At 55.8% G+C, this 25,263-nt stretch overlaps 1 protein-coding gene across 38 annotated transcripts in view; it reads right to left on the bottom strand.

Annotated features, from left to right (window-relative positions):
• Positions 1-8,669: 8,669 nt before the first annotated feature.
• Positions 8,670-25,263, bottom strand: part of FCHO1 (FCH and mu domain containing endocytic adaptor 1) — a 41,189-nt gene continuing 24,595 nt past the window's right edge. For 21 of the 38 annotated variants that reach the window (XM_009434995.5, XM_009434997.5, XM_054673137.2 and 18 more), the window contains 20 exons: positions 24,986-25,084; positions 24,800-24,896; positions 23,254-23,298; positions 23,059-23,143; positions 22,454-22,478; positions 22,021-22,078; positions 21,374-21,552; positions 21,264-21,288; positions 20,849-20,900; positions 19,310-19,401; positions 18,654-18,929; positions 15,869-15,981; positions 15,673-15,760; positions 15,392-15,500; positions 14,054-14,209; positions 12,998-13,130; positions 12,305-12,504; positions 10,605-10,660; positions 9,392-9,556; positions 8,670-8,954 (listed from right to left, as the gene is read on the bottom strand). In XM_009434995.5, the coding sequence (XP_009433270.3) occupies positions 8,932-8,954; positions 9,392-9,556; positions 10,605-10,660; positions 12,305-12,504; positions 12,998-13,130; positions 14,054-14,209; positions 15,392-15,500; positions 15,673-15,760; positions 15,869-15,981; positions 18,654-18,929; positions 19,310-19,401; positions 20,849-20,900; positions 21,264-21,288; positions 21,374-21,552; positions 22,021-22,078; positions 22,454-22,478; positions 23,059-23,143; positions 23,254-23,298; positions 24,800-24,896; positions 24,986-25,084 (2,076 nt within the window). In that variant the 3' untranslated portion in view covers positions 8,670-8,931. Of the gene's footprint in view, positions 8,955-9,391; positions 9,557-10,604; positions 10,661-12,304; positions 12,505-12,997; positions 13,131-14,053; positions 14,210-15,391; positions 15,501-15,672; positions 15,761-15,868; positions 15,982-18,653; positions 18,930-19,309; positions 19,402-20,848; positions 20,901-21,263; positions 21,289-21,373; positions 21,553-22,020; positions 22,079-22,453; positions 22,479-23,058; positions 23,144-23,249; positions 23,299-24,799; positions 24,897-24,985; positions 25,085-25,263 lie in introns of all 38 variants that reach the window. The other 17 variants (XM_054673144.2, XM_016935478.4, XM_054673145.2 and 14 more) reach the window with 5 other exon arrangements.

The raw sequence follows: 25,263 nt of genomic DNA, 5'->3' as shown, positions 1-25,263 counted from the left end.
TGAGAACATAATGAGCTGCATAATTAGGATTAGGATCAATATGCCAGGTCCTGTGTGCAGCCTGGCCACCGTCTGTCCATCTAAACTCTATATCTGTGCTGAGAAGTAGGGCTGCATTAGCTCCAATTTTATGGATAGGAAAATTGAGGCACAGAGAGGCCTAGAAATCCACCTAAGAAAGGTTGGGTGGGAGCCTAGTTCCTGTCTTTAACTCCCAGCTGATGAGATTTCCTTTAGTTTGCCACGTTGGTAGTGACCTCACCATCATGAGGAGCAATCAAGGCAAGCCAGATTCCCACCAGGAAGAGGGTCCACAATAGGCATCCTCCCTGGCTCATGGGGTTGGGGGAGTGAGCAAATTCCTGCTTGCTCTGGGCCTCAGAGGCTGGTGGCAGGAGGAAATGTCACTCAGTGAGCCCTTACTTGCTCCTCCTGGGCTGACCTGGCTTGTCTGGATTCCTGAACTCTGGCCTGGAACAGAGAAGCACCAAGGCCCCCTTTTGGTTCTCCCACACCCAGAGCACCTGCCAGGAACTGCCACACCCTAGGGGTGAGAGTGAGGGAGGGTGTCCAGGCTGGACTGAGCAAACACCCAACTGCTCACCTAGGCCATGTGGGGGCCCAGCTGCCTGACCTGGGGGCCACACCTCTTCCTCCTGACACCAGCCCTGCCTGGTGTCACCTTGAGAACAGGCCAGTGGGAGGAAGATGGCCCCCAGGGCTGGCCCCAGACCTAGACAGCCAGGTGGCTTCCCCTGGGCCCTGAATCCCAGATCTGGACTGCAGGAGTCCCTGGCCCAAGTTGAGGGGGGACCTCAGTTTCCTCTTGAGAAGTGTCCATTTAAAAAAATCAGAGCTGGGCATGGTGGCTCATGCCTGAAATCCCAGCACTTTCGGATGCCAAGGCAGGAGGATTGCTTGGGCCCAGGAGTTTGAGACCAGCCTGGACAACATAGTGAGACCCCGTCTCCACACACACACAAATTTTAAAATTAGCTGCCTGTAGTGTGCACCTGTAGTCCCAGCTATTCGGGAGGCTGAGGTGGGAGGATCACTTGAGCCCAGGAGGTTGAGGCTGCAGTGAGTACAGTGCATGGAGCCACTGTACTCCAGCCTGGGTGACAAAGTGAGACCCCCACCTCTACAAATAAAACAAACAAACAAAAAGTTTAAATCTGACCCAGAGGAAAAGATGGTCAGGATTCTTGGAACAGGAATGAATCTGAACAGTGGCTACAGACATAATTAATATGATGACAGCTGACTGTCCCTGGGCACCCACTGAGTGGCCACAGCTCTGATCCACTCAACTCATCCTCGCCAAGGTCCCATGCCATGAGACCCCCCCTTAACACACAGGGAAACTGAGGCTCAGAGACCTAACGCCAGTCACGCAAGGGCCCCCAGTGGCCAGCAGTACACCTCATCACAAAAATTTCCTTTGACTAAAGGCTTCGGGCATCCTCATCCCAGCTGGTCCATTGTTCCACCTCACGGAGGGGAAACTGAGGCCGGTTCAGAGACCAACAGCAATGTGTCCATGCCACGCAGCCAGGGCCCCTGGAATGCCGCCCAGCCACCTGGCAGGGCTGGCAGCACCGGAACCGCAGGGAGAGACGGGGGGTCACCTGCAGTTCCCAAACCCAACCGGGGACCTCAGCGCTGGCTTGCCCAGATACTCCCAACCAAGGGGCCAATAATCTCAACAACACAGGTAACAGTAACAGCCAAGGCTGACTAAGCGGCATCCGCCTCGGGGGTCTGATCCCGCCCAATCTGGGAGGGGCGCCGGGGTCCCGGGTCGCCAGCTGTGGGGGAGGCTTCCTCCCCGACCCAGGTCCGAGCTGGCCTTGGGAACGCCAGAGACAATTACGGATGGGTGAGGGCAACCGGGTTCTCGAGACTCGGGGCTCCCGAATGTTCCCACATCTGCAGGGTATGCGCGGTGGAGACCGGCAGGGGCTTCTCCAGAGCCCCAACTTCCTCACCCCCAAACCCCCACCACTGGGGTCCGCCAGATCCTCCGGGGGCTGCCGACACTCACCCCCAGACGACAGTCCCGCCTCTGCCCCTCTACCTGCTCCTCTCCGTTCGCGAGCCGAAGAAAGAGTTTTTACCTGAGCCAGAGCTCCCGCCCCTCTCCCGCTTCCTCCCTCCCACCCGGCCTCACGCCTTCCTGCCTCCCTCCGCCTTGGCCGCTTGCCAGTCCCCCTCTTCCCAGCTCGGCTGAGTTTCCTGGTGGCCCAGACGAAGTTCTCTGCCGGCTCCTCCCTCCCCGGCCATGCCTCTTCCCCTCTCCGGTCCCAGCTGCCACCTCTGCCATCCCGCTCTTGCCACCCTCGCCCCTCTCGGGGCTCACGACCCCACCCTGGGTCTGGCCCGCTGCTAGGGAATGAGCTCCCCGTGGCTGGAGATGAACAAGCAGCGCCTTGCGGGTTCCTGGCACAGAGCCCGGTCAGCGTTGGCCCACGTGTGTTCCGTGAAGAAATGATTGGATAAGGCCATGGCGATAAGGAGGGAGGGAGGCAGGTTAAACCTTGCGGCACCTCTGCTCTCTGCGGGGAGTTCAAAGATTCCTGAAGCTGGGGTCGGCGCAGTGGCTCACTCCTGTACTTCCAGAGGTCGAGGGGGGCGGATCGCTGGAACCCAGGAGTTTGAGACCAGCCTGGGCAACATAGTGAGATTCCATCTCTATATTTAAAATAATTCCAGGACCCGAAAACCTACGATGTGCCCCCAGACATCCAGATGCCACCTGCTGGCATTTGGAAGGGTTCTGGAAGTCAACAATCAGACAGATTTGTTGTCTTTTCTTTTTCTTTTTTTCTTGTTTTGAGAGACAGGATCTCGCTTTGTCACCCAGGCTAGAGTACAGTGGTGTGATCTCGGCTCGCTACAATGTCGACCTCCCCAGTTCAAGCAATCCTCCCACCTCAGCCTCCCGAGTAGCTGGGACTACAGGCACCCGCCAGCATGCCTGGCTAATTTTTGTCATTTTTCTAGATATGGGGTTTTGATATGTTGCCCAGGTTGGTCTTAACTGTGGGCCTCAAGTGACCTGCCTGCCTCAGATCCCCAAGGTGCTGGATTATAGATGTGAGCCACTGCACCGCACCTGGCCTCAGATTTGTAGATTTTTAGGGTTGGGGTTGGCTAGGATTCGAACCCTGCTCCGTGCTGCCTCTGAATCTCTAGGAGATTCTAGCCTGGACCCAGCGTTGGGAGCTCTGGGGTTGGGGAAGTCCAGGTGTGTGAGCTGGGCTATGGTTTCAGGAAACCCCTCCTTCCTCCTTCATCCCTGTTTCTTCCCGAGGAGGAAGTCGAGGTGTATACGTGGCCTGGCTGTGCCTCAGTTTCCTCACCTGTAAAATGTAAGAAATAGCTCCTGGGTCCTCTGGATGGGAGAGGTCTGGGGAGTGAACCCTCAGAGCAAATGCATGATTAAAACTGTATGGAGGGCAATTACCGGAAATGTCATAGTGTCAAATGTGGCACTACTGGCCTCGGTTCCGGATGCACACACTTTCTTACTGTGGTACATCCTTGGACTTTGATTCAGAGTCTATGCTCACCCTGTTGGGTCCCTGGGTTCACCAAGTCATGGCCCCAGGAAGGGATTTGTCGGCCGGGAAGGAGCCGGAACCAAAAGTCCCATCCTGGGCGGGCGGGGTGGCTCACCCCTATAATCTCAGCATTTTGGAAGGCCGAGGTGGGCAGATCATGCCGGTAATCCCAGCACCTTCCAAAGGCCAAAGTGAGGGGATCACCTGAGGTCAGGACTTTGCGACCACCTGGCCAACATGACGAAACCCCGTCTCCACTAAAACGTACAAAAATTAGCCAGGCATACTGGCGGGTGCCTGTAATCCCACCTACTCGGGAGGCTGAGGCAGGAGAATCACTCGAACCCAGGAGGTGGAGGTTGCAGTGAGCAGAGATCATGCCACTGCACTCCAGTCTGGGAGATAGAGTGAGACTCCATCTCAAAAAAAAAACAAAAAACAAAAAAATTAGCCAGGTGTGGTGGCGGGCGCCTGTAATCCCAGCTACTCAGGAGGCTGAGGCAGGAGAATCGCTTGAACCTGGGAGGCAGAGGTTGCAGTGAGCCAAGATCGCACCACTGCACTCCAGCCTGGGCGACAGAGTGAGACTCCATCTCAAAAAAAAAAAAAAAAAAAAGTACCATCCTGTGACAGGGTCCCCGCCCATCCCCTCCTCCACCAGGTACTGGCCCTCCAGAATTCAGGCTGCTGGGAGGATGTGAGCTCTAGCCCCGCCCCACTCACCCAGGGAAACTGAACCCTCCCACCCTTTTCCCATGTGTAAGACATACAGACACCCTGAGCCCCCAGTCCTTTTAAACCGGGTGCTTCCTGGGTTCACTGGACGCAATAGAGTGAATTCTGGTGCTGGAGGGCCCGGGTTGAAATCCAGACTAGAATGACCCTATGATCCTGCCATTGCCCTCATAGGTATCTACCCAAAGGAGTTGAAAACAGGTGTTGAGACAAATGCTTGCATAGGGAAGTTCATAGCAGCATGATTCACAGTGTTCTTTTCAGCTGCTTGGGTGGTGATAACCCACCCAAGTGTCCAATGGATGAATGGATAAACAACATGTGGTCCGTCAGTGGAGTCTTGAGTCTTTTTTTTTTTTTTTTTTTTTGAGACAGAGTCTCGCTCTGTCGCCCAGGCTGGAGTGCAGTGGCAGGATCTTGGCTCACTGCAACCTCCACCTCCCAGGTTCAAGCAACTCTCTTGTCTCAGCCTCCCGAGTAGCTGGGATTATAGGCACCTGCCACCACGCCCGGCTACTTTTTGTATTTTCAGTAGAGACGGGGGTTTCGCCATGTTGCCCAGGTTGGTCTTGAACCCCTGACCTCAAGCAATCCACCCGCCTCAGCCTCCCAAAGTGCTGGGGTTACAGGTGTGAGCCACTGTGCCCTGCCTGGAGTCTTTTTCAGCCATCAGAAAGACTGAAGTCCTGGCCAGTAGCTCACGCCTGTAATCCCAGCACTTTGGGAGGCTGAGGCAGTCAGATCACTTGAGGTCAAGAGTTCGAGACCAGCCTGGCCAACATGGCAAAATCCCTCTCTATTAAAAATACAAAAATTAGTTGGGCATGGTGGCGCATGCTTGTAATCCCAGCTACTCGGGGAGCTGAGGCAGGAGAACTGCTCAAATCCAGGAGGCAGAGGTTGCAGTGAGCTGAGATCATGTCACTGCACTCCAGCCTGGATGACAGAGCGAGACTCTGTCTCAAAAAAAAAAAAAAAAAAAAAAAAAAGAGAGATTGAAGTCCTGATAAAAGATTGAAGTCCTGATCCCTGCTACAACAGGGATGAAATAAAAAACACGATGCTGAGTGAAAGAAGCCAGACACAAAAGGCCACATGTCGTATGATTCCATTTATATGAAATGCCCAGAACAGGCAAATCCACAGAGACAGGAAGCTAATTAGTGGTTGCCAGGGGCTGTGGGAGGGGAAATGGGGCATGACTGCTGAAGGGGACGGGGTTTCCTTTCGGAGGGGATGAAAATGTGCACAAATTAGGTAAAGGGTGTGGTTGCACAATATTATGAATATACTGAAACTCACTGAATTGTTCATTTTAAAGTGGTTCATTTTTTGTTTTGTGAATTTCAGCTCAAAAGAAAATCCAATTAGGCCACTTATCAGCTGGGGGTGGCCTCTGACACGTGGCCCAGTTGATGGTGCTGTGCCAATGGATCACTCTGTACCACAGCTGAGGTTTTAAGGCCACCCGGGTGGAAGAGACCAGGGCATGTAAACTGCATAATGGCATCACGCCTGCCCGGGGTTGGCAGGTTTAACGGGTTCCGCGCCCTCTCTCTTGGAATTCACTCTTCTGAGATAGGTCACGTCACACCTGCTCTGGAAGGCTGGGCAGTTAGGAGGCCACACCTGGGAAAAGTGCCTTCTGCGCTTTTTTGTTTGCTTGTGTTTTGTTGTTGTTTTTGTTTGTTTAAGACGGAGTCTTGCTCTGTCACCAAGGCTGGAGTGCAGTGGTGCCATCTTGGCTCACTGAAACCTCTGCCTGCCGGGTTCAAGCAATTCTCTTGCCTCAGCCTCCCGAGTAGCTGAGATTACAGGCACCTGCCACCACGCCCAGCTAATTTTTGTTTTCTTAGTAGGGATGGGGTTTCACCATGTTGGCCAGGCTAGTCTCGAACTCCTGGCCTCAAGTGATCCACCGGCCTGGGCCTCCCAAAGTGCTGGGATTACAGGCGTGAGCCAATGCGCCCAGCCCTGTTTGGTTTCTTTTTTGAGATGGAGTCTCTGTCTCCCAGGCTGGAGTGCAGTGGCATGTTCTCAGCTCACTGCAACCTCCTCATCCTGGGCTCCAGAGATTCTCCTGCCTCAACCTCCCGAATAGCTGGGATTACAGGCGCCCACCACCACGCCTGGCTTATTTTTGTATTTTTAGTAGAGATGGGGTTTTATCATGTTGGCCAGGCTGGTCTCGAATTCCTGACCTCAAGTGATCCACCTGCCTTGGCCTCCTAGAGTGCTGGAATTACAGGCATGAGTCACCATGCCCAGATGCCTTCTTCATTTTAAAAGGTGCCCAGCCTCATTTGTGTCCCCAGGAAGGCAAATAAAAGCTACTAGGATGTGCCATGTACCCGCCACTTATCAGACAGGGAAGAACCCATGCCTAGATTAGGCTACATTATGAGGAGGTGGTGGCAAACAGATTTTGATTTTGTCACCTCTATAAAGCTCAGCTCTGACACCCAGGGCCCCATGGATGTCTGACACCCAGTGGCCCCATGGATGCCACTACTCTCTGACACCCAGGGCCCCACTGGGCAGGTGTGGTCTCTGAATTTACAGCCTAGGTGCTAAGACCTGCAAGGGAGAAGACATGAAGGGCTGGGAAGTCCCTGGGCTGTTTGTAGCCAGACAGGGCAGGTGCTGCAGCCACCTCTGCCCCTATTTGATGCCCCAACTCCTATAATCATCCTTCCTTCCTACAGCTGACGTTTTTGTTGTTTTTGTTTTGTTTTGTTTTGTTTTGATACAGGGTCTCACTCTGTCACCCAGACTGGAGTGCAGTGGTACAATCTGGGCTCATCACAACCTCGGCCTCCCAGGCTCAAGTGAGTCTCCTGCCTCAGCCTCCCAAGTAGCAGGGATTACACGTGCACACCACTACCGCCTGGCTAATTTTTGTATTTTTAGTGGAGACGGGGTTTCACCATGTTGGCCAGGCTGGTCTTGAACTCCTGACCTCAAATGATCCACCTGCCTCAGCCTCCCAAAGTGCTGGGATTATAGGCATGAGCCACCCTACCCGGCCTATTTAAGAGACAGTATCTCACTCTGTGGCTGCCCAGAGCCTTGGAGAGCACCAGTGTGATCTTAGCTCACTGTAGCCTCAACCTCCTGGGTTCAATTGATCCTCCTGCCTCAGCCTCCCAAGTAGCTGGGACCATAGGCGTGTGCCACCATGCTTGGTCAATTTTCCTATTTTTGTAGAAACAGGGGGTCTTGCTATGTTGCCCAGGCTGGTCTTGAACTCCTGCTCTCAAGTGATCCTCCTGCCTCGGCCTCCCAAAGTGTTGGGATTACAGGCGTGAGCCACGGTGCCCGACTCTCAGCCAATGTTAATTATGCACTTGCTTTGTGCCAAGAATGCTCCCTGAACCTCTCCCAACTACAGGATTCCTCCCATCTTACAGACAAGGAAACTGACACACAGCCAGAGGCACTCTCTCTTTGGAGGACAGGGTGGGATGATCAGAGACAGCGCACAGCAAGTCTCAGGCCAAATCCTGCCTCCTACTTCCTTCCTTTTGAGCTTCGTCCAGTCTGGGCTTGCTCCCTGGGGTCTGTACAGCCTCAAGGTCAGGAACACGGGCCCTGGTTCCCTGAATGTCCGTCAGGACCCAAGACTGTCCACTGGGCTCGGACCTGCTCCCCACTGCAGTCTGCTGTTACTGCTTCTGTCCTGCCCTCCCCAGTGGGCCACTCTTGCACACCTGCACCAAGGTCCACCCTCCTCCTGGGGCTCCCAAAGCTGCCTGGTACTACTGGGGGTTTTGCCCTGTAGTTGGCACTCTTCTAAGTATGTGACCTCCCACAGATATCCAGTGAGGTGAGTTGCAGATGAGCTAACTGAGGCTCATGTCCCGTGCTCAAAGTCACACAGCCAGTAGCGGCCAAGCAGGCTCCTCACTCAGGCTTCCTATCTCCACTTCCTGGGTTCCAAGAACTTTGTCCTGCTCATAGCTCTCTCTCTGCTACATGGTATACAGTAGATACTCAATTAATATTTGTAGGTTGACTAATTGCTTCCTCATTGAACTGACAACCTTCCATCACTTTGCTTGGGATGCCCATTCCTATCTTGCAAACTCCTACTCATACCTCAAAACATCATTTATAATGCCCCCTCCTTAGAAAGTCTTCCTGACTGCTTGGGAAGACTCCTGACACCCCTTTCTGGGCTTCTGTAGTCCTCCTCCCTCCCTATAGCCCACCTCTGAGCCCATGGGGCTGGGGTGTCTGTGTCGTTCTTTCTCTCCCAGAATGGCCCTGTACAGGTTGAGCGCAGTGCAGGGAGGGAGGTGCATTAGGTCTCTCATATCCATCCACCTTCTCTTCCTCCCCTCTCTGGCAACGCAAAGGATACTTCCTGGAGCAGGAAAAGGTTTCCTTTTTTATTTTATTAGAAAATAAAGTGTTTATTCAAAGAACGTTAAAAGGCCAGGACCTGTGTGGGGTTGGCATGAGGCGGAGGAGCGAATCTCGGGCTCAGCCAGGCTGGGCATGGGGCTCCTCTCCATGGAGTATGGGCCTCAGGGAGGCTGGGGTGGGAGGCCCCAGGGTCCGGCAGGAGGGCAGGGAGTGGTCAGCCGGCACCAGGGCGCAGTGTAGAGCTGGGGCAGCAGCATTTGCGGGTTCAGCAGCTCACCAGGTACATCCCTGTGGGGGCGCAGCTGTGAGGGGGAGGGGTGGGGAGGAGGGGTACGGGAGGGGTTCCCCGGCTCTGACCCTGGGATGCTTCAATCATCCTTGTCCTCTTCAAAACACCCCCGTAACTCATAGTCCCTGTTGCCACTGGGCCCCAGGAGCCCCCTGTTGGGGGCAGGAGAACAGGGTGGGGCTGGAGGAGGGGGTGGCAGGGGGGACTTCGGGCTCCCTGGCTGGGGTCCTTTCAAGGACGTCCTCCAGGGGCCAGCCCCAGATACACAGGGCCCTGACTCCTTGCCCACCTGTGCCCCCCATCTGGGGTCTCCTGGCCCCAACACCCACCTATCCTTCCCAAGGATCCCCACACCCCAATCCCTCCCCACACCCCGGGGCTTGCCCCCATAAGGTCCCGGCTCCTGAGGTCACCCAGCAGCAGGGTTGGGGAGTACCTGTAGCAAACCTCCTCTTCACCAGCGACATGCGGTAACCGCTGCCCACCAGTTCCAAGTCCACGCCCGACAGAGTGGTCCCCTCGCTGGTGAACTGTGCAGCCACGGGGCTGGGTGTGCTGGGCCCTGAGAGCGGCTCCCAGCTGGCAGAGAGGCGGCCAGAACCTGGGGAGACCTGCAGTCAGCTGCGCCCTGGCACCAGCCCCCGTCCCAGCTGTGAACCAGGCTCATTTTTGGCCCACACCTGAAGCCCTCTGTTCTGTGGCCTTTATGTGCCCCATCAGACCTCCCTTTGATCCCCTGCATCTGTCTCTCCTGGCATCACTGGGCTTTGTGTGGCTGACAAGGGAGTCCTGCCTCAGGGCCTTTGCACCTGCTGTGTCTGGCCATCTGGCCCTGGGACGCCCTCTCCTTCAGCTTTTTTTTTTTTTTAGAGACAGGGTCTGGCTCTGTTGCCCAGGCTGGAGTATAGTGGTGCAATCATAGGTCACTGCAGCCTCCAACTCCTGGGCTCAAGTGATCCTCCCACCTGGGCCTCCCAAAGCACTGGGATTACAGACCTATGCCACTGTCCTTGGCCCTCCTCCAGCTTTTTTTTTTTTTTTTTTTTTTTTTTTTGAGACAGAGTCTCGCTCTGTCACCCTGGCTGGAGTGCAGTGGCACGATCTCAGCTCACTACAACCTTCACCTACTGGGTTCAAGCGATTCTCCTGCCTCAGCCTCCCAAGTAGCTGGGATCACAGGTGCGTGCCACCACACCCTGCTAATTTTTATATTTTTAGTAGAGACAGGGTTTCACCATGATGGCCAGGTTGGTCTTGAACTCCTGACCTCAAGTGATCTACCCACCTCGGCCTCCCAAAGTGCTGGGATTACAGGCGTGAGCCACCACACCTGGCCTTGTTTGTTTGTTTGTTTGTTTTTGAGTCAGAGTCTGGCTCTATTGCCCAGGCTAGAGTGCAGTGGTACGATCACGAGTCACTGCAGCCTCCAACTGCTGGACTCAAGTGATCCTGCAGCCTGGGCCTCCCAAAGCACTGGGATTACAGACCTATGCCACCCAGCCCGGCCCTCCTCCAGCTTTTTAAAGACTTCCTCAATGCCCATACTTGCCCGCCCTCAGTATGTCCCCAATTCTTCCCCAACATAAATAAGTGCCTCCCACCTGACCCCAGTCCCTCCCACCCAGCCCTCATGCACAACCACAGCTCACCGCCTGCCTCGGACACATCTGGAAGCCTCCAAGTGAGCCGCTTCTCCTCCAGGTTCCTGGCAGAGAAAGAATCTTAATCAGGGCTTCCCCAGAGAGGATGCTGAGAGCCCAGGGTCCCGCCTCAGCTGCCTCCTGGCTGTGTGACCCCAACAAACCTTCCCCCCCACTTCACCTCAATTTCCCCATCTGTGAAATGAGGGTGAGATATGGAACAGCCGTGGAGCCACACAGCCTTGCAACACTTGTGTGTGTGTGTGTGTGTTTGTTTTGTGTTTTTTTGTGTTTTTTTTTTGAGATGGTGTCTCCCTCTGTCGCCCAGGCTGGTGTGCATTGGTGCGATCTCTGCTCACTGCAGCCTATGCCTCCTGGGTTCAAGCGATTCTCCTCCCTCAGCCTCCTGAGTAGCTGGGATTACAGGCACCCGCCACCATTCCTGGCTAATTTTTGTAATTTAGTAGAGATGGGGTTTCACCATATTGGCCAGGCTGGTCTCGAACTGCTGACCTCAGGTGATCCACCTGCCTTGGCCTTCCAAAGTGTTGGGATTACAGACATAAACCACCATGCCCGGCTTCCTTGCAGCACTTTTAGATGACGCATTCTGTCCTATAAGTCTGGCTTCTTCACAACCGACTTTTTTTTTTTTTTTAATTTTTGTTTTTTAAGAGACAGTTGTCACCCAGGGTAACTCCCTGAAGCCTCAACTCCTGGGCTCAAGTGATCCTTCTGTCTCAGCCTCCCGAGTAGCTGGGACTACAAGAGCACACTACCACGACTATTTTTTTTTTTTTTTTTGAGACAGAGTCTCACTCTGTCGCCCAGGCTGGAGTGCAGTGTCATGATCTCAGCTCACTGCAACCTCCACCTCCCGGGTTCACGCCATTCTCCCACCTCAGCCTCCCAAGTAGCTGGGACTACAGGCGCCCGCCACCACGCCCGGATAATTTTTTTGTATTTTTAGTAGAGACGGGGTTTCACCGTGTTAACCAGGATGGTCTCGATCTCCTGACCTCGTGATCTGTCCATCTCGGCCTCCCAAAGTGCTGGGATTGCAGGTGTGAGCCACCGCACCTGGCCTGACTACTTTTTAAAATATTTTTTTGTAAGGCTGGGTGCAGTGGTTCATGCCTATAATCGCAGTCCTTTGGGAGGCCGAGGCGGGTGGATCACCTGAGGTCAGGAGTTCGAGACAAGCCTGACCAACATGGTGAAACCTCATGTCTACTAAAAAAACACAAAAATCAGCTGGGTGTGGTAGCAGGCACCCGTAATCCCAGCTACCCAGGAGGCTGAGGCAGAGAAAATCGCTTGAACCCGGGAGGCGGAGATTGCAGTGAGCTGAGATCGTGTCACTGCACTCCAACCTGCACGACAGAGCAAGACTTCATCTCAAAATAAATAAATTAAATAAATAAATAAATAAAATATTTTTTGTAGAGATGAGATCTCACCATATTGCCCAGGCTGGTCTCAAACTCCTGGCCTTAAGTGATCCTCCCACCTCAGCCTCCCAAAGCACTGCAATTACAGGCATGAGCCACTGCACCTGGCACTCATAATATCACCCTTAGTGCTAAGCAGGGTGGGCTCACAGTTAACAGTCAGGCTGAGGGTGCACCCTTTAATTGTTGCATCAGGGAGAAGGTCTGGGGTTATGGCGGAAACTGCTGAGTTTTCCTTGGCCTCCCGCACGCCCTCACCAGGTGGCAGCCGGCTGCAGGCGGACGTTGGTCACAAGCTCCCCCACAGGCAGCAGGATCTGGACGTTCGTGAGTGGTGTGGGCACAGCCGTGGCACCGGGCCGGTAGCCGTACTCCACTGAGACCTGGGTGAGGGTGGCTCCACACTGCCAGTGGGCACTGAGCTGCAGAGGCACAGACTGGGGACCCGGGCGGGAGAACTAGAAAGAATGAGAATGAGAAAGAGAGAGGACACAGCTTGGGCCATCCTGTCTTGCCACACCATGCGCTACTCAACCACTTTGACCCTGCGATGCAGGCACCGCCCCAAGGGGGTCCAATCACAGGGAGATTTGATGGATGAGAGGCTGTATTACACCAGGTTTCCAGCAGGGGGCAGGAGAGCGCTTCATTCTAACAAAGTCTCCCAGGGAAGTTCAAGTGTAAGGTTCCGGGGCTGGGCTGCTTCTAGTTCATATAAACATACTATCTGCAACAGGGGATGCATGCTCTCCCACACTGCCTACTCCTCCACCGTTCATTCCCGACCCCCACTGCCTACTCCCTGCAGCTCATCGGCTCTCACAGATTGGATCTCTTGAGGTCAGGAATTCGAGACCAGCCTGGCCAACATGCAGGCACCTCCATGTCTGCTGCCGGCTCACCGTGTCCCCCACTCCACCACCTCCTCCCGGCCCCATGCGGGTGGCGCACCTGGTATCGCAGCAGCACCACGTTGTAGTAGGAGGCGGTGGGGTTCTGCTCTGCCTGGCGCTGCAGGGCTTCGGTCAGAGCTGCCATGTTGAGCCAGAAGTCTTTGGTCTCAGGGTCACTCTGGGAGGGGTCACTGCAGAGACCCGGACTGATCACCCCAATCCTCAGGACATGCCCTCCCAGGGCTCCCAGCATTCAATCTACCCCTTCCTAAAGATGCAATTTCCTGGCCCACCCTAGGCCCAGCAAAGCCCTACCTGGGTGGTTGTGGTGCGGGCAGTAAAGGAGGGATGTAAAACAAGGGTCAGAGAGGGCAAGTTACTTGCCCCACGCCACACAGCAAATCCCAGGAGGTGGCTGGGTGTGGTGGCTCATGCTTGTAATCCCAGCACTTTGGGAGGCTGAGACAGGTGGATCACCTGAGGTCAGGAGTTTAAGACCAGCTTGACCAACATGGTGAAACCCCATCTCTACTAAAAATACAAAAATCAGCCAGGCATGGTGGCACATGCCTGTAAACCCAGCTACTCAGGTGGCTGAGGCAAGAGAATCGCTTGAATCCAGAAGGCGGAGCTTGCAGTGAGCCGAGATCACGCCACTGCACTCCAGCCTGGGCAACAAGAGCAAAACTCCATCTCAAAAAAATAATAATTTAAAAAAATCAAGCCGGGTGTAGTAGCTCACGCCTGTAATCCTAGCACTTTGGGAGGCCAAGGCGGGCAGACTGCCTGAGCTCAGGAGTTCGAGACCAGCCTGGGCAACATGGTGAAACCCTGTCTCTACTAAAATACGGAAGAAATTAGCTGGGTGTAGTGGCACGTGCCTGTAATCCCAGCTACTTGGGAGGCTGAGGCAGGAGAATTGCTTGAACCCGGGAGGCGGAGTTGCAGTGAGCCGAGATGACGCCATTGCACTCCAGCCTGGGCGACAGAGCAAGACTCCGTCTCTACAAAAAAAAGAAAAAAAAAATCCCAGGAAGCAGAGAGGGAACTCAGAGTCCGGAAGCCTGATCCCCAGCAGCCTCCGAGGCCCTCTCCCACTGCCCCTCCATAGTACCTGAACAGCAGATCGGCGTTGGGCTGGAAGTGCTCAATAGGAGTTGTGTGTACAAGCCGGAAGCTGAGGACAGGTGGTGGTGGGGTCCCGCTGAACACACGCACGATGCCAGCAGGGAAGGTCATGGTCAGCTCCCCAGTTACTCGAGCCAGGCAGCTGGGGAGGATGAGGGGACTGGGTGTTGGCTTAGGGCTCTGCCTGGTGCCTCATCCTCTCCCTTCTCCTGGTTTCACTGGTGCCTGTGGCTCCCCAGACTCCTCGGATCTAGGAGGATGGCCCTGATGATCCCCCGTATCCTTTCCCCCAACCTCCTCTTTCGTTCCTGCCTGGACAGGAAGAATCCACCCTGGGCTGAAGGAGGCAGGAACATCTCCATCCCTAGTTCTCTTTTCTCCTAGGCCACCAGGAAGCTCAAATTAAAATGTTCAGTTTTTTAGCTATCCTTTGCTTGGGTTTTTGATCTGACACTCTCCTCTTGTTCATGGTTTGACTTTCATATCTTTTCTGCTGAAGGCCACCCCAATATATATCCCTGCACTCCGCTTGTCCCTAACCCACGCCCTTACCCACTTACTGGGCCTAACTTCTAGTATTACTCCCTTCATCTCAACGCCCACGGCAGCCTTGGCGTCTACAGCAATGCATAGCCCTGCTTAAATGCTCTCCTATGGCTGGGCACGGTGGCTCATGTCTATAATCCCAGCACCTTGGGAGGTGGATTACTTGAGGCCAGGAGTTCAAGACCAGCCTGGCCAACATGGTGAAACCCCGTCTCTACTAAAAACACAAAATCAGCAGGGTGTGGTGGCATGTGCCTGTAATCCCAGAATTCACTCGAGAGGCTGAGGCAGGAGAATCTCTTGAACCCAGGAGGCAGAGGTGGCAGTGAGCTGAGATCACGCCACTACACTCCAGCCTGGGCAACAGAGTGAGACCCTGTCTCAAAACAAACAAACAAACAAACAAACAAAAAAGTACAATAATTTAGTCGGGTGCAGTGGCACGCATCTGTAGTTCCAGCTACTCGGGAGGCTGAGACAGGAGAATTGCTTGAACCCGGGAGGCAGAGGTTACAGTGAGCTGAGATTGTGAGATTGCACCACTGCACACTCCAGCCTGGGCAGCAAGAGCGAAACTCCGTCTCTAAAAAAAAAAAAAAAGAAAAAAAAAAGGCCCTCCTATGGCTCCACTGCCCTCAGGACAGGGGCCTGGTCACTTGGCTCAGTGTTCAAGGCCCTTTCACCATAAGACAGACCATGAAGCACATCTGAAAGCTGTCCCTGCTGGACTCCCCCAACACAGACTTCCCACGGGCCCTGTCTGCCCATCACTGGGTACCTGGGGCTGTGGCCACGGAAGTAGGCGTGGACGTACTCCGTGAAGGCTGTGGCTATGGGCAGGGCATCCTGGGAGCCCAGGACCACGGGGCTCGGACCCCGGGAGACTCCTGGGGGTGGTGGGGAGGGAATGGGGAACAACGGATAGACAGCGTGAATATAGGCTCCAGGCTCGAGACTCCCCCCGCCCAACCACACCTCTGCCAACAGAGAAGCCACCCACCCAGACCAGAGAAGGTGACACTGAGGCCCAAAGCCAGGCCCAGGACCGCCCTCACGTACCGTGTCCTGTCTGGGATAAGAAGCTGGGCCGTTCCAAGGCAGTGCTGGCAGCTGAAGAGCCCAGTGGGGAGGGGCTCAGGGAACGAGACTGGAAGGGAAAGAGACAGTCTTGGCTGTGAGTGCCCCAGGACCAGTGCCCAAAAGCGGACCCCAGAGGCGACCCCCAGTCCAGCTCCTGCCACGCCCCCTCACCTACCAGGTCCCCATTGCTACGTGTGAGAGGGCAGGACACCTTCCTAGAGCGAAGTCTCCTGGGTGGGGCTGCCAGGCCCTCCCTGGCTGTGGGGTCAGCAGGTGCAGGCATCAGGTCTAGGAGCGAGTACAAAGAGGCACTGCTGAGATGCTGCCCGGGGCCTCTGGGGCCTTCCCAGGGGCACAAACTCAGCCAAAATCTTAGGAGGTGGGCTTTTCTGCAGAGACCCCCAATGGGTCTGAAGTCCTGGTGTTGCAGAAAAGGTGCCAGACAGGATTGCAGATACTGTCCACACCCCCAACCCTCCCAGACACCAGAATGGAGGCCCAATAAGGAGTGAGCTCCCCATCACTGGGAGTATGCAAGCAAGCACTGAAGGCTTAAGACGCAGGCATGCTGTAAGGGGGATTCAGCAGAGGATTTTTAGCCAACATTCAGCCATTTTGTGACCTCTACCCTTTCCGAGAACGTGACTGCAGCCACCTACTGTGGTCTGTGTCTGAGTCTCATGCCTTTAACACCCAAGCTCCCCTCCCTCTCCTGCTTCCTCAGGGTCCTGGTTCTGTTCCATCTATGAACGTGCTCCCTTGCTTGCCCGCCTCCCCTCCCACCTACCTCCCCTCTCACCTGTACCCCAGGCTGTGCTCCCTGCTCTACCCCACTTTCTCAGCCTCAGCACTGCGGATATTTGGGGGCTGGACCATTCTCGGGGGTGGGGCCTGCCCTGTGCACTGTAGGGTGCTGAGCAGCAACCCAGGCCTCCACCCACTGAATGCCAGGAGCACCACTCCTGCCTGGTGGTGACAACCAAAAATGTCTCCAGACACTGACAATGTCCCCTGGGGGGGCAGAATTTGCAAGGTTGGATAAGAGCCTCTACTCAGGCCAGGTGCGGTGGCTCACGCCTGTAATCTCAACACTTTGGGAGGCCGAGGCAGGCAGATCACCTGAGGTCAGGAGTTCGAGACCAGCCTGTCCAACATGGTGAAACCCCATCTCTACTAAAAATACAAAAATTAGCCACGTGTGGCGGTACGTACCTGTAGTCCCAGCTACTTGGGAGGCTGAGGCAGAGAATTGTTTGAACCTGGGAGGCAGAGGTTGCAATGAGCCAAGATCACACCACTGCACTCCAGCCTGGGCAACAAGAGCAAAACTCCCTCTCAAAAAAAAAAAAAAAAAAAAAAAAAAGAGCTTCTTCTGCCCCCACTCTGTGGTCTCCACCCACTCAGCTCTCCCTTGAACGGGCTCCAGCCTGGCCCTTTCCTATGGAGGGTGCCAGGAGCCCTTGTTGACACTACTGGGGACCTCGGGTGGTCACAGCCCACAGTCCCTCTGACTCGGGGACTTCCCATTCTCCTCAGGCAGCCCCCAGGAGCCCATCCCGCCGCTCTCCCCCCATCTCCTGCTGTCCTCCTGTCTCCAACCCCTCTGGGCTCCCCTGCTGTCCTCTCCTCTGCTCTCCCTGGGCGGCTGCTCTTCCTGTTTTGATGACGTCTTCAAGGAGGGGGTGCTCTGACCTGACCTTCCCCACACTCAGGGTCCACTGTGCACCTGACACCTAAAGGCCCAGCCACGACGTCCCCCACCCCTCCCTGACTCCACCCCTTCCCCATCCTCCTCCCTCCCTTGTCTCCGCCCCTTCCCCATCCTCCTCCCTCCCTTGTCTCCGCCCCTTCCCCATCCTCCTCCCTCCCTCGACTCCGCCCCTTCCCCATCCTCCTTCCTCCCTTGACTCCGCTCCTTCCCCATCCTCCTCCCTCGACTCCGCCCCTTCCCCCATCCTCCTCCCTCCCTTGTCTCCGCCCCTTCCCCATCCTCCTCCCTCCCTCGACTCCGCCCCTTCCCCATCCCCCTCCCTCCCTTCCCCATCCTCCTCCCTCGACTCCGCCCCTTCCCCCATCCTCCTCCCTCCCTTGACTCCGCCCCTTCCCCATCCTCCTCCCTCCCTTGACTCCGCCCCTTTCCCATCCTCCTCCTTCCCTTGACTCCGCTCCTTCCCCATCCTCCTCCCTCCCTTGACTCTGCCCCTTCCCCATCCTCCTCCCCTTGACTCCGCTCCTTCCCCATCCTCCTCCTTCCCTTGACTCCGCTCCTTCCCCATCCTCCTCCCTCCCTTGACTCCGCCCCTTCCCCATCCTTACTCCTCCGAACTCTCCCCTGCAGCGATCTGTCCACCTGCTTCTCCCACTGCCACCCTTACCCCCATCGCCTACTTGCCTCCCTGGTTGCCTCCCCAGTCTCTGGTTTCTGCCGTCACTCCCGAAGCTGCCAGAGGGAGCCTGTGACCCCTGAGTCAGGTCCCGCCCCTCCCCTGCTCATGGCCCTCAGCGTTACTCAGGGTAACATTCACAAGCCCTCCCTGGGCCCATCAGGCCCTTCCTGGTCCCTGCCTTCTCTTCCTCCTCCTTCCGTCATCACCCCGTTCCAGCAGGCAGACCTCCTTGCTGTTCTTCAGACAGGCCTAGCGCGTTCCTGCCCCAGGACCTTTGCAGGGGCTGTGCCCTCTGCCCAGCACGCCTTTCCCCTCATGTCCACGTGGTTCTGTCCTCACCTCCCTCAAATCTCAGCTCAGTTGTCTCTTCCTCAGGGACAGCCCCCACCTGGCACCCGCTACCGCCTGCCTTGCTAAATGTCCATCTCATTGTTGTCCCTGCAACGGTGGGAGGTTCTGCCTGCCTGGTCCTGGCTGTGTCTCCAGCAGCCTGATCAGGCCCTACCCAAAGCAGGCGCTAAATCCCCCGCCCAGGGTTCCAGCAACTCTCAGGCCCAGGCCCGCTGGACTCACCTCCTCCGGCCAAGGCCTCCAGCCCCCAGGGGCCTGGAGACGAGGCGAGGGGCTGCGGCGAGTCTGGCAGAGGCGGTGCCCGGATACCCCTGGCCTCTGGGGGTGGCGCCCTACAGCTGGGCGGGCTCTGCGGGGTGCCTGGGCGGGGGACCCAGGAATCTGGGGAGGGGCCAGGTGCCGCGTGGGACGGAGAGTCCAGGCCGGAATCCTCCACGTTTTCGGGCGACGAGGAGGAGAAAGGGGAGGGGCTGGAGGTGAAGCCCAGGCTGCTAGAGCCTTGGGGAGGGAAGCGGGCGGTCAGCTCCGACCCTCGCCCACTCAGAGTCCCTGCCCATCCTCCTGCAGGCCACGGCCACGTCGAGGGAAGGTCAGGGGGGCCCCCATTCAAAGTCCTTGTGCACGCCCCCAAGGCTACGCCTTCTGGTGACTTCCCTCTCCACAAATGTCCGGCCCATCCACCCAGTCACCGCCCACTGGCCAAGGCCCCACCCTATCTATGGCCCCTCCCACGCGCACTCTGGCCCCGCCCAGCCCTACACGGACTAGTCCTCCCTCCAGCCTGGCTTCCAGGGGACCTCATTGGCCTAACTTTGCAATGGCCCCACCCAACCTCCCTCCGGCCACACCCATGCCCTCCAATCCCTTATCCCCATCACCTGTAAAATCTTCGTGGTCAAAGGCTGACTCCAGGGGCGGCCCAAAGAGGTTCTTGGACAGCTGCTCCTCTGACTGCAATCTCTCTGCACAGCTAGAGAGGGTGAGGCCAAGAGGGCTGCTTCTATTTTTCCCAAGCCTCATCCCACCCTGGGGCCTTTGCACATGCTGTTCCCAGTCTTTTTTTTTTTTTAGACGGAGTCTTGCTCTGTCGGCCAGGCTGCAGTGCAGTGGCACGATCTCAGCTTGCTGCAACCTCCCTTTCCTGCGTTCAAGCAATTCTCCTGCCTCAGCCTCCAGAGTAGCTGGGATTACAGGCACCTGCCACCATGCCCGGCTAATTTTTGTATTTTTAGCAGAGACGGGGTTTTACCATGCTGGCCAGGCTGATCCCAAACTCCTGACCTCAAGTGATCTGGCTGCTTTGGCCAGTGCTGGGATTACAGGTGTGAGCCACTGTGCGCAGCCTGTTCCCAGTCTGGAGTTCCATTTCCCCAGCTCTCTTCATAGTCACCTCCTAGCTCCTCTCTGGGGCTTAGCTGCAAGTCACCCCCTCAGGGAGGTTCCCAACCCCACCTCAAGGGAAGTCACCTCCTCCTGTCTTCGCGTCATCGGCTTTAGTTTCTTCGTAGCACTTAGAAGTATCGAATATGCTCTAACTTATTTGCTTTTTTTTTTTTTTTTTTTTTTGAGACGGAGTTTCCTCTTGCTGCCCAGGCTGGAATGCAATGGCGCAACAGTGGCTTACTGCAAGCTCCGCCTCCCAGGTTCAAGCGATTCTCCTGCCTCAGCCTCTCGAATAGCTGGGATTACAGGCATGCGCCACCATGCCTGGCTAATGCTGTATTTTTAGTAGAGACGGGGTTTTTTTATGTTGGTCAGGCTGGTCTCGAACTCTCGACCTCAGGTGATCCGCCTGCCTTGGCCTCCCAAAGTGCTGGAATTACAGGCGTGAGCCGCCACGCCTGGCCCTATTTGCTATTCTTAAAATCTGAGTCACTAGAATGTGACTCTGAGAAGGGAGACCTGTCTCAGAAGCCAGGCCCTAGAACAGCACAGGTACACAGCAGGCACTCAATAAATGTTCATCAAATGAATGACTAAATGGTCCCTCAAAAGCCAGCATGGGCCAGGCACAAGGGCTCATGCCTGTAATCCCAGTACTTTGGCAAGCCGAGGTGGGCAGATCACTTGAGGTCAGGAGTTCGAGACCAGCCAGGCCAACATGGTGAAACCCTGTCTCTACTAAAAATACAAAAGTTAGCTGGGTGTGGTGGTGGGTGCCTGTAATCTCAGCTACTTAGGAGGCTGAGGCATGAAAATCGCTTGAACTCAGGAGGTGGAGGTTGCAGTGAGCTGAAATCGCGCCACTGCACTCCAGCCTGGGTGACAGAGTGAGACTCTTGTCTCAAAACAAAAACAAAAAAAACCCAGCATGACATCAACTCCCAGCCGGGACAAGAGAACACCAGGCGGAGACATGGGGAGGTGGAGGGAGGAGGTGGGGACAGCCCCCACCTGCCCACTCGTGTGGAACCCACCTGCTGGTTCTGGGGGCAGACCGAGGTCTCTGGGGTTTCCCAGCAGCGTCCCCTACAAGAGATGCACCTCCTTCAGCCTTCTTGTCACCCTGCCTGCAATGCTCCCCACTCCACAGACCAAGGGACCGAGGCTCGGGGGTGTCCAGCCAGTTGCCCAAGGTGATCAGCAAATCAGGCAGACATGGATTCAAGCCTAAGCAAGCCTGTCTCCAGATGCTGGCTTCTCCTGGCCCCAGCTACCCCTTTCAGCTCTCACTTAATTTCATAATGACCTCATTTTACAGAAAAGGAGACTGAAGGTCAGTGTGGTTAAGCAGCCTGCCCAAAGTTACAAAACGGAGCTATGATTCAAGCCCAAACCCATAGCCTCCCTTCCTTAGGATCCTCCCCACTCTGAAGACCAAAGGCTACTCACGTGAAGAATGGCGTTTCATGGTGCCCTGTGGACAAAGTGGGCAACATCACACACGAGTGCATCCAGCCAGCCTCTCTAGCAACACCCAGGGCACCCCTCCCACGCCTCACCCCTGGGCCAGGAGGAAGGATGAGGCTGCCCGCGGTGGCCCTGAGCTGTGCCGCTGCTGCCTCGGGGCTGCAGGCTGGAGCCCGGGCCGGGGCGGGCTTGATGTGCACGTAGAACTTGCGGGGCTCTTCATCGTCGAAGTCGGAGTCGCTGGATGAGAAACGGGAGGGCTCGGCCGTGCGTGGGCTGCAGTCAAGGTCCAAGCCAATCCCAACACAAGCTTTCCCCCAGTCAGCTCTCCAATCCAGCCTCGTCTCTCCCTGCTCAAACCCTTCAAGGTCCTGCCCAATCCCATCGCTCACCACGCGCCACCTTCAGTCCTGACACCGTGTCCCACCAGCACTCCCACCCCCCAGCGAAGCCTTTGCACAAGCATGCCCAGAACTAACTGGCAAACTCCTATTCAGCTGCAAAACCCCAACACTGGTGCCCCCTCCTCCAGGAAGCCCTGCTAGCTCTCCTTTTCTCTCTCCCTCTTGCCCAGTGCTGACCCCATAGAGTGGGTGTTTACATTTAGGTTGGCTTCATCCACAAAAGAGACTCTCTCCAGGATGTACACAGAGAGGACTGCTGAAGGTGGACTGGTTATTGTGGAGAATTTTGTCCTTGCTGTGCCAACAACTGCCCCCAGGGGGTGCCAGAAGGATATTGTTCTGGGTCACATCAGGCCGGACAGTGAAACCTTCTTCATCCACCTCTGGACATGTCTAGGGGAGTCGGGGGGCAGCAGTGAGTCAGGCGCCCCACTATCGAACCTTCCGTCTCACCCTGCCAACCGCCCCCCGCCCCGCCCCCAGGCCTTGACTCAGACCTCAAAACCAACCCTGATGGCAACAACTGTCTTCCCTGGGTGTGTGGGCAGGTTCCTGGGACAAACTGAGCTTCGGCAGGGACATTATTCACACCCACGTAGTCCACGGGACTTTGCAGCTGAGGTGGGATATGAACCCAGCCCCCAGGCTCCAGCCCGCCCCTCAATCTCGGCTCTTTAGTTTCCAGTAGGGATCGGGACTCTAGGAGCCAAGAGTGGGATCAAACTCCTTCCACTTGTAGCCCAGCCTGACCCCTCCCACATCACTCACCCCTGAATCGGGCTCCAGGAAATCTCTGGGGATGGAGGAAGAGATGTTGGTGTCAGCTTCCGCAGCCCATCTGGTGCCCCCTGTCAGCCCCCAACACTGGACATTTCGGAAGCTGGGGCAGCTCCCAGACTGTGATACTGCCCTGAGCTAGCCCTAGAGGCGGTGGGACCATGGGGCTTGCTTGGGGAGGGGGTTGAATCTGAAGTTAGCTGAGTAGAGAGTGTTCTCAAACAGCCTGGGAGGGAAGGAATCCTGGAACTCATTTGAAGGGCTGCCTTGTGAAGATAGGGAAAGTCGGGGCTAGCCTTGGCAAACAGAACAATCCTGGGCCAGCTTGGGCAGGGAAAATGCTACGTTACTCTGGGACAGGCAATTCCTGGCCTAACCTAGCAAAAGGAAGAATTCTGGACTAGCTTGGGCAGCGGTAATATTGAGCTAGCCTGGGACAGAGGTACTCCCGGTCTAGCTCAGGTAGAGGGAATCCTGGTCCAGCCTGGAATATGGATACTCCTGGGCTATCCTAGGAGGGGACTTCTGGGATAGCCTGGGCAGGGGAAGGGATCTCTGGATAGCCTGGGCCAGACCGGGCAGGGGTGCTTCCTCACACAGCTGCAGGTGGCTCCGGCTCCCGCTCCCGCCGGCTTAGTCCTGGAAGGCGAAAGGCCTTGGCTCCCCGCAAACGTTTCATCGCTGAGGATAGATTGGGGGGCACCTGAGCACTGTGAGCCTCCTTTCACATTCAGATCAGCCTCCCTCACCCCCATGGTCCAGCCTGGGCATCCAGGCCCAGACGTACTTGCCTTCCTGCAGGGCAGCCGCACTGTATGCCTCGAAGTCCAGAGGTCCTGAGACAGGAGACGGAAACTCAATTGAGGGGCTGGGCACAGTGGCCCATGCCTGTAATCCCAGCACTTTGGGAGGCCAAGGCGGGCGGATCACCTGAGGTCAGGAGTTCGAGACCAGCCTGGCCACCATGGTGAAACCCTGTCTCTGCTAAAATTACAAAAAAGCCGGACATGGTGGCAGGCGCCTGTAATCCCAGCTACTCGGGAGGCTGAGGCAGGAGAATCGCTTGAACCCAGGAGGCGGAGGTTGCAGTGAGCCGAGACTGCACCACTGCACTCCAGCCGGGGCGACAGAGCAAGACTCTGCCTCAAAAAAATAAAAAATAAAAAATAAAAAAAGAGAGAGAGAGAGAGAAAGAAACTAAATTGAGGGTGGGGAGACTGGGCTTGGAAAGGGTAGTACACTTTTGGCCACAAAAGGGCACCTGGATCTGAACTCAAGGTCCATCAGGTTCCCGGACAAGAACCAGCCCCATATCATCAGAAGTGGGATGGACCAAGGGGCTGGTCTGGTTCCAGCAGGGCAGTGCCACCGCAGGGGGTGACATGAGCTACTTCTACATACTTCCAGCATTTGTGGCTGGAACTTGGGTTGGGTCAGGGAATGGACCATGCGTCTGTGCAGTGGGCTGGGCTTTGAGTGACAGGATAAGGAGTGGGAACTCTCTCCCAAGAACAATGGGGAGCCATGGAAGGTGTGTGAGCAGGAGGAGGACAAAACAGATCTGGGGCCTGTGAAGGGCAAGAGTGGGGCCCCATGCAGGGAGGGGTGACCTGAGCCAGGGCCGAGCCAGAGCGACAGGAGGGAGAAAGAACAGGTTTTGCTAGTTAACAAGACTTGAGGACGTAACTGTATACCAGCATTTAGTGAGTGCCTACTGTGTGCCTGGCACACCCTTTGCCCTTTACCTGCATGAAATCACTGAATGTTACAACATTATTAACATCCTCACTTTACAGATGAGGAAACTGAGGCTCAGAGAAGTCAAAGCACAGGTCCTAGGTCACACAGCAAGCGATGAAGAAAAGACTCAAACCCACGTCTCACTCTAAAACTTTTGCTCTTAACGCCTCCCCAGTCCTGCATCTGCGCATTCGCAAATTGTTCTTTTGCTCAACAACCCTCAATGGCTCCCTTAGGCCCTGGGGGTGAAGTCTGATCAGCCGAGCATGGGATTCAAGGCTCCTCTGGGATCTGGTTCAAAGACATTTACACATAAGATCAGGCTGGAGAGCTGGACTTGTCAGCAGCCCATTTTTCCCACGAAGAAACCAAGGCCTGGCCATGTGCAGTGGCTCACGCCTGTAATCCCAGCACTTTGGGAGGCCGAGGCAGGTGGATCACCTGAGGTCAAGAGTTTGAGACCAGCCTGGCCAACATGGTGAAACCTCGTCTCTATTAAAAATACAAAAAAAAAAAAAAATTAGCTGGGCATGGTGGCACATGCCTGTCTGCAGCTGTGGCCCCAAAGCCCGACCCCCAATGGCTGCCCTGACTCACCAGGCTTCTCCCGGCCTGTGCCCTTACTCTCTGCAAACTTCCTGAGTAGCATCTCCACGCTGACGTTCTCGATGTTCTGCTTAAATTCCTCATGCACCTGTGCCGGGTGGGCGGGGTGTGTAACTGGTCAAGGCCCCTTTGCCCAGCAGTGACCCCAGCCTCATTCCTCACACATGCCCAACTCACCTGCCCAATCTGCACGTGTGTGTCCTCCACCGAGTGAGCATAGGAGCCCAGCAGTGCCTTCATGTGCCTCAGGTGTGTCTCTTCCATGGCTTGGAAGCGCTGAAGCAGGAGGGCAGAGGCAGGTGGAAAGGAGGTCAGGGCCAAGAAGGAGTGGCCATGTGACTCAGCCTGACCAATCAGAATACTCTAAGCCCTTGGCTCAGTGATTGATTTGGGGAAGGGCCAATGAGAGTCTGCCCTAGGACTTTCGTTGACTCTATAGGAAAAGGCACTTCCAT

This window comes from Pan troglodytes, chromosome 20 (assembly GCF_028858775.2).
Source record: "Pan troglodytes isolate AG18354 chromosome 20, NHGRI_mPanTro3-v2.0_pri, whole genome shotgun sequence".
Lineage (NCBI taxonomy): Eukaryota > Metazoa > Chordata > Mammalia > Primates > Hominidae > Pan > Pan troglodytes.
The sequence above is the reverse complement of the archived record's forward strand: the minus strand, read 5'-3'. Positions and strand labels throughout refer to the sequence as shown.